Source organism: Plecotus auritus, assembly GCF_963455305.1.
Source record: "Plecotus auritus genome assembly, chromosome: 4".
NCBI classification, from domain to species: Eukaryota; Metazoa; Chordata; class Mammalia; order Chiroptera; family Vespertilionidae; genus Plecotus; species Plecotus auritus.
The window spans coordinates 18,039,129-18,054,787 of NC_137775.1; the positions used below are offsets into that span (position 1 = coordinate 18,039,129).

The 15,659-nt window shown below is 45.5% G+C and overlaps 1 protein-coding gene across 1 annotated transcript; it reads left to right on the plus strand.

Moving 5' to 3' along the window:
* Positions 1–13,939: 13,939 nt before the first annotated feature.
* LOC308245996 (ornithine decarboxylase-like) lies at positions 13,940–15,334 on the plus strand (the record flags this gene model as incomplete). The annotated part of the gene is given in 3 exon segments (XM_080663859.1): positions 13,940–14,225; positions 14,228–15,218; positions 15,220–15,334. Coding segments are annotated over 3 exon segments (1,392 nt in total).
* Between the last annotated feature and the right edge of the window lie 325 nt (positions 15,335–15,659).

A 15,659-nucleotide genomic window follows, 5' to 3' on the forward strand; every position in this document is an offset into this window, starting at 1 on the left:
AAATTGTAGTATTCAGTGCTTTTAAGGGGGAATATGATGAAGGAAATGAAAATTTTTTTATCAGTGCCAGACAAGTAAGTCATAACGGTGGTAGTAGTGCTGATGAGAAAGGCTAGGACCTGACAACCTAAAAAGCTTACAAACTCCTTGAGGCCTGTCCACATCTGCATCTCCTCCATACCTTGGATTTGCTCCTGCAATCCTAAACCTTGACCTAGGTTAGGGTCATGGCCAAGGCTAGGTTACGGTTAGGGTTAGGTTTAGTTTATTATACCTTTTGTTGCAAAAGCCACTCAACCATGAGCTGATAGTCAAGGTATTTGATAGACTTTTCATGCTCCATACCATCCACAGGCATTTGGCATTTTTGAGCTTTGGGAAATTTTTCTACATTTGTTGTGTATTTTCTCTGGCTGTCCTTTACCATGTCTTGTCAGAGGCTCAGAACATTGCTCCAGAGTTAGCTCTGAATGGTGCAGCGTTTTGTCCTTTGTCAGACACCTGAGTCCTTTCATGAGTTTGCTTCAACTCAGTGACAATTAGTGATTATTTCCTTGAGCCTCAAGCTGGGAGTATTTTCTAAAACCAGAACTAACAAGGGTGCTGTGACAATTTAGACCAAAAGGACTCCTCTACCTGGTATGCTTTATTATCATTGTTGAAGCAGGGCTAGAGCTAGGCTTAGGGCTAGGGTTTGGACTAGGATTAGGGCTAGGGCTAGAGGTAAGTTTAGGGTTAGGGCTAGGGCTAGGGCTAGGGTTAGAGTTAAGAGGTAGGGTTAGGGCTAGGGTTAGAGTTAGGACAATCTGTCTCACTTCTCAGGTCCCATCCTCCCTTGGCCTGAGTCAGCGTTCACCCACATTCCAGTGCCCTGGTGGAGGTGACCTGGAGCCTCCCCCAGCCGCTCCAGCCTTCCCAGGTCCCGGTGTTTTCAATGATTCCTGGTGACGTCCTCCTCACCTACCTCAAAACCACCTGGGTAGGTATTTAAAATGCACTTTCTAGGGCACCACCCGGGATCTTCTGGAGGTCAGCATGGAGCCTGCCCACCAGGTGGGGACCAGATCCCCAGGCCAGGCTCAGCTGACCCCAGTCCTGCGCCCCCTCAAAACAGTTACAGCCTTCACCCTCTTTACCAGCATCTCCCATGCCCGGCCATCTCTGTGCTCCTCTGCCAAGAGGCTTGTGCCTTAACCATCCCGCTAATCGTAACCCAAGCTCTCGGGTTAGGGCTGGGGTTAGGGTTAGGGCACCAGTTTAGGGTTAGGGGTAGGACTAGAGTTAGGGTTACGACTAGGGCGTCAAGAACTATCTCGGAACTTCAGTGGGAACGTGATATTTTCGGGCTTGGTCCATCACCAGCTAAAATGCTAGTCAGAAGGTTAGAGATGTCAGGGTGACAACCAGAGCAGTGGTGGTAGAGATTGATTGGAGAATATTTAGAAGATAAGCAGGTCCTGGTAATTGGCTGGGAACAGGGATGAGGGGGGAGTATGGGATGATGTCTGGGGTTCCAATGGGGTGACTGGGTGGATGGCATGACACAAACTGGAATAGAAAGGTGGGAAAAAGATTTGTTTAGGTTTGGACATCCTGAACATGAGGCATCTATGGAATGGCCACGGAGAACTGCGTAGCAGCTTGTTGAGTATGCAAGACCAAGTGGACAGTGACTGCGTAGGTGGGGAGCAGAGGTCTCTGTATGGGACACATAACCACTGAGTTAAGACACACTGTACAGCGCTGAGGTTCATTCTGTCGAATTTCTCTCCTTCACAATATGTTTGTTTAGCAAAGAGAATTGGCACAACCTAATGCTCATGAGATTGGGTCAGGCAATTACACATTTTTATTACAAGAAATTTATACTTCAATTACTAACGAGATGAAATTACTTTTGAGCTACTTGGAGCTACAGAGAATAACTCTGGCTTTGGGCCTCTGGGCCTCTGACTGAAGTGGGTGGGTGTGCTCCATTTGTTGTATGTAATACACCATGGAGACTGACTTAAACTGATAAGCTGTTGTTAGTGTCTCTAAGAAAAACCTGCTAAAGAAACCCACAGGCCACCACAGCTTGGACTCAAGACGTGGAAAAAAGAAACACTCAGAGAACTTTTTCTCTCTTCTCCTTATCCTTTAAAATTAAAAATGCTTCCTTTCCTTTCTCTTATTTAAGTAACTACATAATAGCTTTTGGGCAGAGACATAAAAATTATGGGTAGGCAAGAATATGGGGAAAATTTTAATTAAATTGGGGTTTCATTTGCTTTTTTTCATTTATTAAAAAATGTTGGGCCAAAAATCCCAATTTTCCCCACCCCCTTTTTAAATATCCTATGCATTTGGCAGAGTGCATGACAAAACCTCTTTCCAGCTGTGGGCCAGCCAAAACCCTTTTCTGAAGCTCCTACTCATTTGGATTAGACTGACTGGTTGACAGCATCACAGAGAAATTCCGTCAGGAAATGTCCTGAGGTCCCTTGACAGTTCTACAAATAGCCTTATCTTTTGGAGCAAAACAAATGAGTAAAAGTCTATTCTTTCATGTTGCCTTTGTTAGCTTGTTTTCTTTCTTAGTTTTGGAGAAGCAGATCAGGAACCTGAAGACAACCAAACTTTTGGCCTCCAGCCTGGCTCTCTGAACCCCAGGAAAGGAAATTTAACAGTGCTAAGTGGGTTCCCCAAGAAGAAGGGCATGCTGCTGCTGTGTGATGAACAAGGCTCCTGGTGAAGACACGACCCATTTCCCCCAGCTGTAAGTGGTCCAGAAGACAATCCTACAGGGGATGGCGCTTAGTGTGTCAGAACCAGGTGCCACGCCTGGAAGCCTGTCGAGTTGGTCTCTGTGTACCTGGTTGCCATTATCAGCAATGAAGAAAACACAGCCCTGTTCTCAATGATCTTCTAGTCAGTCTGGGGGCTGGGGATGGTGTTAAACAAAGAGGTAAATAGTAAGCCCGGCTGGTGTTGCTCAGTGTTTGAGCATCGACCTATGAACCAGGAGGTCATGGTTTGATTCCCGCTCAGGGCACATGCGTGGGTTGTGAGCTCGATCCCCAGTGTGGGGTGTGCAGGAGGCAGCGGACCAGTGATTCTCATCATTGATGTTTCTATCTCTCGCTCCCTCTTCCTTCCTCTCGGAAATCAATAAAAATATATTTAAAAAAAAAAGATGTAAGTAGTTGATTAAATTAATGATCAGTCTTTCCAGAGGGTAAGCCCAGGGTAAGTGTAAAAGGAGCGCATAGCCACTTCTAACAGTGGTGGGGGTACTACCAGGTGTTTCTCGTATTTTGACATTTGGGGCCATGCTGACTCTGGAGAGACAGCTTCTCCCAGGGTCAACCGATTCCTAGAGGTGGTAAAAGACTCATCGGCAAGGGTAGGTTTCATATATGCAAACTGTGGTCCAGAGCCCACAGGTGCCACCACCCTCTCTTTGGCTTTAGTGCTCTGGGCCCCTATTCCCCCTGTCTGATCCCTCCAGGGCCTGCCCCAGGCAACTAGGGAGGAACCCTGCATCCCAGAGCCCACTGAAACTTTTCACACTAGCCCATCCCAAACCTGCTTACCCAGCCTTACTTGTTCCTTCCCATCAGACCCCAACAAAGAATGTTGTCCACATGTTTCTCATTACCTCTGCCTCCTGACACCCCTGTGAGCCCTGCGTGGCTCAGCATGCCCTCTTCTCTTGGGATCTGCAAGGAGTAAACTATCTTTTCAATGGCAATTGTCTTCTGGCCTGTTGGTCTCATGAAACCTGAATAATCATAAAATACACATTTTGAAACATAGGGGTGGGAGGAGATTGGGGCCAGGAAAACTTCTGAGAGGTGGTGAGATCTAAGTAGACTCCTGAAGGAATAGAAGTTGCCAGGTGATGTCAGGTGGTGAGGAGGGAGGGGGATTCCAGCACATGGATCAGCATCTGGAAAAGCAGATTTGGACAACAATTCAAGTACTAGTTCCCGTGCCTGGAGCTAAACTAAATGTGTTGTTGGATGAAGGGAGGAAATGAAGCTGGAGCAGAAATGAGGGCCAGATCATAAAGGATTTTCACGCCTTGCTACCCAGTCTGGACTGGATCCTGGTGGAAGCTCCCTCCTGTGATGTTCGCTCTTATGATGATGTCAGGCTCTTTGGGGAGTTTTAGCTTCTTATAAAATGGTACCCTGACCTCCCTGACAAAGGGGTCCTTCCTGTAGTAGGTCTGTGGCTTTGCCACTGCTCCAGGGGCTATTTCTCCCTTGGTTCTGGGTCTCAGGTAACATATATACATAAGGCTGCCTGAAGTGTTACCTCGGAGCCTCAGTCTCTTCCTCTAAGCCATGTTAGGTTCCCAGGTCCACCGTGTAAGAGATTCCTCAAATAAGTGCAGCAGAAACCTCCCTGACCCTGGTTGACAGATACTTGCTCCAGAGCCAAGAAACAGTCTCCAGTTGGCCTCCTGCAAGGAGGGAGACGCCTTTTATTGATTTTGCTCTTCACGCAGTGCTGACGGTGTAGGCCTGCAGAAGAGCGAGCTGATGAAAATCAAGGTGGTGGGCTGCCAGCTCATGTGTGTCCTCAGCTCCGAGGACAATCACAAGCCCTGTCTCCGGGAGCTGCCTCTCTGCCCCAAGACAGATGAGCTGTTGAAGTGTCATGGTTTTGAAATCCTAGAAACACACATAAAGGACATTTTTCTGATCAACCTCAAGGAATCTGTCATAAATAAAAAACAGTTCATGATTCAAACACTGTTGCTTATTTCAGAACTTTTCCTTGGGGTCCATTGTTCTGTCCTCTAACATACGGAGTGTTCCCTGAAGGAAAATGGCTCAGAAGCCCCAGCAATTGTCTTTCTCATCTCATTGAAGCAGCCAACCAAGGACATCTACCCTTATTATTATTATTTTTAGTCATTTTATTTATTTACCTATATATATGTTTACTAGAGGCCCGATGCATGGAATTCATGCAAGGGGCTCGGCCCTCGCAGCCCTGCTTCATCCGGAAGGTCGTTCGGCTTTCCAGTCTAATTAGCATATTATGCTTTTATTATTATAGACTGTTTTAAGAGAGGAAGGGTGAGAGATAGAGAGATAGAAACATTAATATGAGACAGACTCATTGATTGTCTGCCTCCTGCACACCCCACACCAGGGATGGAGCCTCAACCTGGGTGAGTGCCCTAACCGGGAATTGAACCATGACCTCCTGGTTCATATATGGATGCTCAACCACTGAGCTATGCTGGCTGGGCCATTATATTCTTTTAAAAACCTATCAGTGAGAATGAGAGGGAGGGCAGGATGGAAACCCCCCAAGCCCTTGTTTGTCATCCTTTCCTCTCTGGCCCCTTCCCTGTCATTCCCTGCTGGCTGCTCCTTCAGCCTTGACGTGTGCTTGAAACCAAACACTCAGGACACAAAGATGATAAAAGGTGTGTTTCTTAGGCTAAAAAGCTATACATAGTCTTTGGTTAAGCTAGTTTTTATTAAATTATTAAAACATCTTTTTATCCTGAGTCCCACACTCTGGTACTTTAAAAAAAAAAAAAAAAGACAAGCAAAAATACCAAACGAAAACAAGACTGTACCACTTTCCATATACTATTCTCTGGGTGAGATAGCAGGGAGGTTGGGAATGGTGGGGAGGCAGGGTGGCTGGGAGGATATATTCAATCATAAAGCAATTGAACATTTTTCTCATTTAGTGTATATATTTCTTTTCATGTTTTAACCATTGTCTTTACATGTTCATATTTGCTCCTATAAAGTTCTACAGCCAGCTTTTCCATGTTCCTCAGTGTTCTAGAAAGTTCTACAGTTATTTAATTTTTTTTAAATTAAAATTTTGTGAATTGGCAATACATTTACACAGTTTAAAATTCAAAACAATCCAAAAAGCTATACCCAATAAGAAGTTTCCCCCTCCCTCTCTTTCCCTCCTAGTGGGTCCCTCAGCCATTCAGCTCCCAGCCCTGGAGACAACCACTGTTCACTGATGGCTTAGCTCAGTATCCAACAACATAGGATAGTCATAACTGCAACACATGTGTGGAACAGTGGCAAGAACAGAGAATTAGGAGTTAGGGGGTTTATCCCAGCCCTATCAGGGCAGCTTTAATTAATCTATTTCTCATTGTTGACATAATAATAATAATAATGTTGCCTTAGCTATCTCCCTTGGACTGAGAATCTATTGAGATGATGTGTTTGAAAAATTGTTCTATAAGGGAAGAGAAAGCCCAGAGTCTAAAGCTAAACCCATCAGTCATGTCCTTTCATAGGAAGGAGTTGACTTGTCCAGGATATTGCCCAAGAAACTCTTTTATTTGCTTCCAATGAAGAGATGTGGAGAGGCTATTGGGCCCAATAGGGAAGGACAAAAGGTAGATTTATTTCCTGTCAGTTTTCAAATCCTCTCTTGAGTTCTCCCATCACCTACGGGAAGGGGTGGCCTCTCTTAGATGCTTAACTAAGCAAAGAATGCAACTCCTTTTGTAGTTGCCGCCGTTGGGGTCAGCTGAGGCTTATTTCCTGAGCTCCTAGATTCCTTTCTGGTTTGTAGAGTGGTTTTCAATCAAAGAGAGATATGGTCAAGGCTACTTTGAAAAATGTGTGATTTGGGAGAAAATACAGACTGCTGTAGGGCTATTACTTCAGGATTGATACCATTTCTTCCCCGAGGCAAAGCTTGCCATGGACTTCAGAGGAAGTTGTACTTGGGATAGGAATGCAGACTCTGATGTCCCGTGAAATGTGCATGTGTGCCGGGGAACTGGCCTGATAATCTGGGGCTGGAGCCCTTGTTTATCCACAGAAGATAGGAAGCAAGGAGCGGAGATAAGGCGGGCTTTCACTTGTGTGTCCCTGCACCTGGCCCCGGAAAGCCTGTGTCTAGTGCAGATAGGAGCCCTGGGTCAGCCCTCTGAGTCTTGTGTGGTGTCAAATAGAGAGAGAAGGACCGGTGTCCTCTGGCTGGTGAACTCGGGTGCAGTTTTATCAAAGGAATCCTACGCTGATGCCCTCTGTAGGTTTATTTCTTCTTTAAGAGACAATGATTGATTTTCAGAGACTGAATAAATGATAAGCTTCTTTTGAGCATTGCGTTTCCTTTACAAAGCAGCCTAAGCAAAGCCCCAGGATGCCTGGAAGAATATCCAAGGTTGGCAAGTCTTTGCTGCCTCCTCTCTCCCTCTGTCTTCTTCTCTTTTCCTCTGCAGCCAGAAGGAAAGGTTATTCCACAGGTAACGGATGGTGTCGATGGTAGTCTTGACTTTCTGATGCCGGGAACTGCAGTGCTATGTCTTAGGTTATATTTGAAGTTACTTATCTTCCATGCCTTAGGAAAAAATCAGATACTTTCAAACAGGGTGTTTTGGTGAATTATGTTGGAACATCTGGGTGGAGACACTGTTTTATATATATATATATATATATATATATATATATATATATATATATATATATATTTCAGAGAGGAAGGGAGAAAGAGAGACAGAGAGAGAAACATCAATGATGAGAGAGAATCATCTATCAACTGCCTCCTACATGCCCCACACTGGGGATCGAGGCTGGCCCTGACAGGGAATTGAACCGTGACCTCCTGGTTCATAGGTTGATGCTCAGCCACTGAGTTATGCTGGCTGGGCGAGACACTGGTTTTGTTAGTTCTCTATTAGGTGATCTCTGGAGAACTTTGGAGTCCCCCACTGATTGGAAGGCATTAGTGGCTTCTTGGTCAGTGTTGAATATAAATTAGAGCTCTGAAATTGTAGGAGACATCATAGTGACTGATGAATCAAACAGGCTTGCTTAAATAAGTCATATAAAATGCACAGTCACCAGGAGCCTTGTGATGGGCTTGGTAATAATTAAAATAGTTAAAATGCTTCTGCCTAGGCAGCAATTAGTCTTCAGGAAAAACACAGAAGATGTGTCATTTACACCATTGCCTTCAGTCAGTCAAATCCACCATTTGTATGTGAGATGGTTTTAGTTTTTTGACAGCAATGGAGCTCAAGGAACCTAGGTCAAGACCTAGCAGCTTAAGAGATTACCTCCTTATTGCCTTGGTTGTCTTCAAAGTCTTCCTAGCAGAACATCTTTGCTAAAGGGAAGGGAAGGATTGAGAGGCTTGACCGGGCAGGTCCATCTCCCAGTGGTATTCCTAAAGGTCTTGGACAGTGCCGATGCCAGAGTTGGCTGGATTTCGTTACTGCTCCGCAGAAAGGCCTTGGAGCCTGCCTGGGGTCTTGTGTTTATTCCTCTATACTCCACTGGATGTATCGGCTCCTTGCACCTCTGCTCTCTATTGACACCACTCTGTCCATGTTGGTGGCCAAAGATGGGGCAGATAACAGCTTCTAAGATTCAGGACCCAGAAAGGTCCCAGAGGTGAAACAAAACAACAGTATATCACACTATTCAGAATGATTCTAATTACTCTCTCAATGTATTTTATTTTATTTATTTTTTCTTTACTGATTAAGGTATTACATATGTGTCCTTACCCTCCCCCATTGCCCCCCTCATCAATGTATTTTAGACCAGGCTTCATGTGGCTAAAATGAGTGTCCATAACAGTTCTTATAAACAGAACAAAAACACGAACAGAAGGAAAAGCAATTAGTGGATAGAAGACAGAGGTTGGGAATAAGGAATTTCTATGAGCTGCAATGCTGGTGATAATAATTATGAGCCTGTGCTACATATGTAATAAGCTGATATTGTGATAAATGCTTGTTATACATAATATTTAATCTTTATAACCATTCTAACCCATAGGAATTATATCTATTTTAAAGATGAAGAAGCAAATTCACAGAGATTAAGCAAGTGACCTGTTAAATGGTGAGTAATGTTAGAGGTGGTATTTGAACCTACAAGATAGATATCTGTACCTCTGACCATTATGCATTACTACCCAAAGCTGTTAGCTTTTGTCTCCTGTAAGCAGTAGATTTCTCTGGGATAAGGCCTCCAGTTCATTCTTCTGGATGTTCTCCATGCCTAATGATAGTGTCTGGTTGTATGGATTTAAATCCTCCTCTCACAAAACTATAAGGCCTCTATTGACATGGAACTGTCCACAGTCATGTCCAAAGACAGCTCTGAGAAAATATTCAGAAAATTTATATGGGAGAAAACTTACTGGGGGAAAAAAAAATCATGGTCAATGGAAATGTGGGCAGGAACCGTTTCTGCTGACCATGGTGTTTGCATAAGCCTTCCACTCACCAGCATTCTAGTGAGAATGAATGGACAAGGATCATCAAGAACCAGAGAAAGATTATCTGAATCCTATGGACTTATTTCAAAAGCACTGTAACGTTTACCTCTGGTTTCTTCGTCATTTCTTCATGTTGTAGACCCAACCTTGACCCGATTGCAGGCTTTTTGTTCTATTTCTTAAAATCAGAACCTTAGGTCAAGAACTCAATTTTAAAAACGGAGGAATTGTTTTCCTCTAAGGGTTAGCTGCTCCATTACCTACAGTCTCTAAAAATAATGCTTCACCTCAAGACCTGACATCTGCTGTTTCTGTTTTATGTCTATCTTATCACTGGCTCTCCAGCTCCAGCTGTCCACCCAGGGAAGTGAAATGCAAGAAGGGCTGTGTGTGGTGCCCCCACCTCTCCTGCAGGCAAGGAAGGCCAAGTGCTCTACAAGAACCCTGTTGACTCTCTGTCCCTAAAGAGAGAATAGGCGATTCACACCAGGCTCCGTCACTCAGTGCATCTGTGACAAGGTGCAGATAAAAGCTCCTCACAGCACCCAGAGGGTCTGGGTTGGCCCTGCTCACAGGATGTGGCCAGTCACTGTGGGGGGTGAGGACAAGGCCTGGGCTCTGTCCAGCAGGCACACAATAGATTCATTTCAAAGTTCCCACTTTTTCTTTTGATTGGAAAATGAATCTCCCAACTCTGATGACAGACAATGCCCCATTTTAAGACTGGGGTAAATCGCTATATTAGATTTCTGAATCAAGCAGCATTTGGAGAAAGCAACATGGACCCCTTGTCTGCTTTCAGATCAGAGGATAAATACATTGTTTGTGTAGTGTCTGTGCTTAGGGAAATGGGATCAGTCGGTGTCTTAGTCTGCTTGGGCTCCTCTAACAGAATACCATACACTGGGTGGCTTATACACAACAGAAATGTATTCCTCAGCCCTGACCGGTTTGGCTCAGTGGATAGAGCGTCGGCCTGCAGACTGAAGGGTCCCAGGTTCGATTCTGGTCAAGGGCATGTACCTGGGTTGCGGGCACATCCCCAGTGGGGGGCGTGCAGGAGGCAGCTGATCGATGTCTCTCTCTCATCGATGTTTCTAAAACTCTCTATCCCTCTCTCTTCCTCTCTGTAAAAAATCAATAAAATATATTAAAAAAAAAAAAAAAAGAAATGTATTCCTCATAGTTCTGGAGACAGGGATTCAAGGTCAAGGCACTGGCAGATTCAGTGTCTTGTGAGAGCCTGCTTCTTGGTTCATGGACAACCATCTTCTCACTGTGCCCTCACATGGCACAATGGAGTTCTTTGGGACCTCTTTTGTAAGAGCACTAATGCCATTCATTCATGAGGCTTTGCCCTCTTGACCTAAGCACCCACAAAGGGCCTTCTTCTTACTACCATCATACTGGGAAATGGGATTTCAACATAGGAATTTTGATGGGACACAAACATTCAGTCCATGGCACTTATATGAATAAAATCCACAAGACTCATTTTAGTGGACAGCTTCAATATCTTTCCCCACCAGAGTCTTCTAAAAGTTGCCAAAAGGTAAGTGGATTCCTGTTATGGAAGTGCTGGTGAGACATGCAGTGGCTGAATGAGCGACTGTGTGATGTGCGAGGAGAATCACAGCCATGGGTGGTCTGCAGGTAGGGGAGGCTCAGTCCTCTGTAGAGCTGGTTAGAAAGGCTGACTCTCAGGCCCCATACTGGACCTGCCAAATCAGAATCTGCCTCTTCACTTGATTTCCCGGTGATTTATATGGACACTAAAACTTGATAGGCACGGATCCAAACACAAAACAAGTTTCCATTAATACCACATATGTTACAACTATTGCCTACTAGCCGGGAAGAAAGATGGCTACAGTCATTAACAGAGTTCTTAAACTTTTGTTATCAAGGTTAATGAGTTGTTTACTTAAACTAAGATGGCCTGCTTTATCTGAAACCATTTATTGTGAAGCAGTAAATCACAGGCTTCTTCTTCTACTTCTTTTTTTTTCCCCCCACAGGCATAAAAATTCTCAGAATGAACTAAGAATCAGTCAGTTCTGAGCCATTGATACCTGTAGCCAGTTCAGTCCGTTATTTGACTCTGTTGCTGTCCTTCTTTGCCACCCATAGCCGGTGTGTAGACATAGCACTGTTGGAAGACAGTGGCTGTTGTGGACAGCTGTTGGGTTTGCTTGCCAGGCACCTATTTTCCCTGTATTTCATGATAGCACTTTTTTGGTCAGAAGTCTGCAGGGTGGTGGGACTGTCAATCAAGGTCCCCCTCCAATGCCAAGGGTTGGCATGTGACCAAAGTGGGGCCAATGGGACACTCTCTGATTGTGAGACCCGTTCATTTATTCTGTCTTAATAGCTGCCTAGATCCCAGAGCTCCTGGATTGCTGTGCTGCCCAAGGCCTGGAGGGCCAGCTTTTTCTTTTGCTACTACTCCATATTCTTGCAATACAGTTCATTTTATTTGCCGAAGGTAGCCAGAGCTCCTTTTGTTGATTCAAACCAAAGAATCCCAGCTCAGCAAAGGAACCTAAACACGGTTCATGTTATGGACAACCAATTTTGTTCTTAATGACGAGGGAAGGCACTTAACAAATCACCACATCTTACCACTTTGTTTCACTCTCTGGGTGTGTTCTATACCAGGTATAAACAATTTTAAGGTTGTTCAAATGTTATTTATAATTCTTCTCCCTTACCTTGCTGTATTTTTTTTATATTATGTGTATAACTGTGAAAAGTCTAATACTGATTAATAATCATCAGGAGGCAACATCAACCTTGACTTCAGTGTGTTTTTTAGTTTTTAAACTTATGATTTTGGTGTTCGGGTGCTCTGAGTGCATCCTAAGTGAGTTCAAAATTAATCCTGGGATGGCATGTGTAACTTGTCTGTTATATGAAAAACAATAATGTTAGTATAGGCCAATTCACTTAATGACCGTCAAAGGATGTTACTTTATTGACCAATTTTAGTTTTGTTTATTCATAGAGGTGCATAAAAATTCACACACCTTTCCCATAAATGTATTTCTTAACTTTATTCGTGAACACAAAGGGCTGAAAGTGAATATGGATTAATAAAATAAATAAATAATACTCCCTTATAAAATATAAATTGAATCAAGCCCAAAGGATAACTAACATGTAGCTCCTATTTTTATAATGCCTTCAGAAAATTTGGAGCTAGATCCTGATGAAACATTGGCTAATGTAAATAAATAATCAGTACTCTTCAACCAATAAAAATATAGATTAATATTTATTAGACATGTATTTATAATAAATAAAAAAGGGTATGTACTATGTGATTGTATTTTACAATCTGTTATTTATAGTAATATTACATATAAATGGAAGTAGTCTAATGTCTTACAGTGATTAGCTCTGGGTAGTATAGTTTAGTTTTATTGATTTGTTTGATTTTCATTTCAATTACGTATATTTTCTGATTTTTCTATAAAACTATGTTTGGCTCTTATAACATGAAAAAAAGGAAAAGGTTATTTTTACTTAAAAATACATTAGAAAATCAGTGGTCTTTGCATATAAACTAATATGGGAAGGTATATCAAGGATTAGATATCTAGACTAAACCTTGTTTTACCATGTAGAAATTATATAGAAACTAGAGGCCCAGTGCACGAAATTCGTGCACTCGGGGCAAGAGGCCCCACAGCCTGGCCTGTGCCCTCTTGCAGTCCGGGAGCCCTCAGGGGATGCCCGACTGATGGGGAGCAGGCCTAAGCCGGCAGTTGGACATCCTTAGCCCTGCTGCGGAGGCTCCCACCACTGCCACTGCGCTCGCCAGCTGTGAGCCTGGCTTCTGGCTGAGCAGCGCTCTGCGGTGCTCTGCCTGTGGGAGTGCACTGACCACCAGGGGACAGCTCCTCCGTTGAGGATCTGCCCTTTAGTGGTCAGTGCATGTCATAGCGACCGGTCATTCCACTGTTCGGTTGATTTGCATATTAGCCTTTTATGCCTGCGGGATCGGGCCGAAACTGGCTCTCTGACATCCCCCAAGGGGTCCCGGATTGCGAGAGGGCACAGGCCAGGCCGAGGGACCTCACCGGTGCATGATCGGGCCAGAGAGAGACGTGGGAGGTTGGCCAGCCAGGGAGGGATAGCGGGAGGGCTCCAGGGCATGTCTGGCCTGTCTCGCTCAGTCCGGATCGGCCAGACCCCAGCAGCAAGCTAACCTACTGGTTGCAGCGTCTGCCCCCTGGTGGTCAGTGCACGTCATAGCGAGCGGTTGAGAGGTCTTAGCATATCATTAGCATATTACACTTTGATTGGTTGAATGGCCGACCGGATGACTGGGCACTTAGCATATTAAGCTTTTATTATATAGGATACTAAATTTTTCTGAGAATGTGGGAGAAGTCTTGGTCAGTCCCCTCAGCCTCCGCCGCGGCCCCTCTGCCAGTGCTCCAGCGCCACTCGGGCTGGCGGTCTCCCCGGGAGGGAGTGAGGCCACAGGCGGGCGGCTGACAGGGCGGCCGGCGGTCCTGTGCGCTCGGCTGCGGCTCCATGGGGTCAGCATGAGGCGTCCAGAGCTCCTAGGCATTCCCGCTGCTGCACGGAGAGGACCCGTCTCCCGTGGACTGGGAGTTCCTGGAGAGCCGCGTCTGAACAGCTGGCAATAATTTCCTAAGTCCCATCTCTTCATTTTCCTTTGTGCAGCATTTCGGAACATCCAGAAACCATGAACATGAACATCGTTAGTAATGAAGAGTTTGACTGCCATTTCCTCGATGAGGGCTTTACCGCCAAGGACATCCTGGACCAGAAAATTAATGAAGTCTCTTCTTCAGACGCTAAGGATGCCTTCTATGTCGCGGACTTGGGAGACATTCTAAAGAAACACCTGCGGTGGCTAAAAGCTCTTCCGCGGGTCACCCCCTTCTGTGCAGTCAAATGCAATGACAGCAGGACCATCGTGAAGACCCTGGCTGCCATCGGGACGGGCTTTGACTGTGCCAGCAAGACTGAGTACAGTTGGTGCAGAGTCTTGGGGTGCCTCCAGAGAGGATCATCTACGCAAACCCTTGTAAACGAGTGTCCCAGATTAAATACGCCGCCAGTAACGGAGCCCAGATGATGACTTTTGATAGCGAAGCGGAGCTGATGAAAGTTGCCAGGGCACATCCAAAGGCAGAGCTGGTGTTGCGGATTGCCACCGATGACTCCAAAGCAGTGTGTCGTCTCAGTGTTAAATTTGGTGCCACACTCAAGGCCAGCAGGCTTCGCTTGGAACGGGCCCAGGAGCTAAACATCGATGTCATCGGTGTGAGCTTTCACCTGGGCAGTGGCTGTACTGACCCAGAGACCTTTGTGCAGGCCATCTCCGATGCCCGCTGTGTTTTCGACATGGGGGCTGAGGTTGGCTTCGACATGGGGGCTGAGGTTGGCTTCAACATGGGGGCTGAGGTTGGCTTCAACAAGTACCTGCTGGATATCGGTGGTGGCTTTCCTGGATCTGAGGATGCAAAGCTTAAATTTGAGGAGATCACCAGTGTAAGCAACCCAGCCCTGGACAAGTATTTTCCATCAGACTCGGGAGTGACACTCATAGCTGAGCCGGGCAGATACTGTGTTGCATCAGCTTTCACGCTTGCAGTTAATATCCTTGCCAAAAAACTGGTCTTAAAGGAACAAACGGGCTCTGATGATGAAGATGAGTCGAGCGAGAAGACCTTCATGTATTACGTGAATGATGGAGTATATGGGTCCTTTAACTGCATCCTCTACGATCATGCGCACGTGAAGCCCCTTCTGCAGAAGAGGCCCAAACCAGAGAAGTACTACCCCTCCAGCATCTGGGGCCCGACCTGTGACGGCCTCCATCGCATCGTGGAGCGCTGCGGCTTGCCCGAGATGCACGTGGGGGACTGGATGCTCTTTGAAAACATGGGTGCTTACACCGTGGCTGCTGCTTCTACTCTCAATGGGTTCCAGAGGCCGAGGATCTACTACATCAGGGCCGACATGGCAACTGATGCAGCAAGTCCAGAACCGCGACTTCCCGCCCGAGGTGGAGGAGGACGCCGGCGCCCTGCCTGTGTCCTGCGCCTGGGAGAGCGGGATCAGCCCCAGTTAACGTGTAGACGCCATTCCTGTAGCTGTGACGCGAGTGTAGCTTGACTTAAGGATTGGGGGGACCACTTAACTTAATGATTGCTAGTTTGAAATGTCTTTGTAAGTGGGGGTGACACAGATGGAACAAGGTGGAAGGCCTAGGCGACGGGCTCACACTTACGTGTTCCCATGGAAACTATTTGAATATTTGTTTTATAAGGATTTTTATTCAATTCTCAAACATGCTACTGCAGAGCGCCCCTCAGCTGCCAGGCAAGCATTTGTAGCTTGTGTGTTGGCAGAACCAGCCGAGGCTGAGTGCTGTGACTTGTTTTACCAATAAAGTA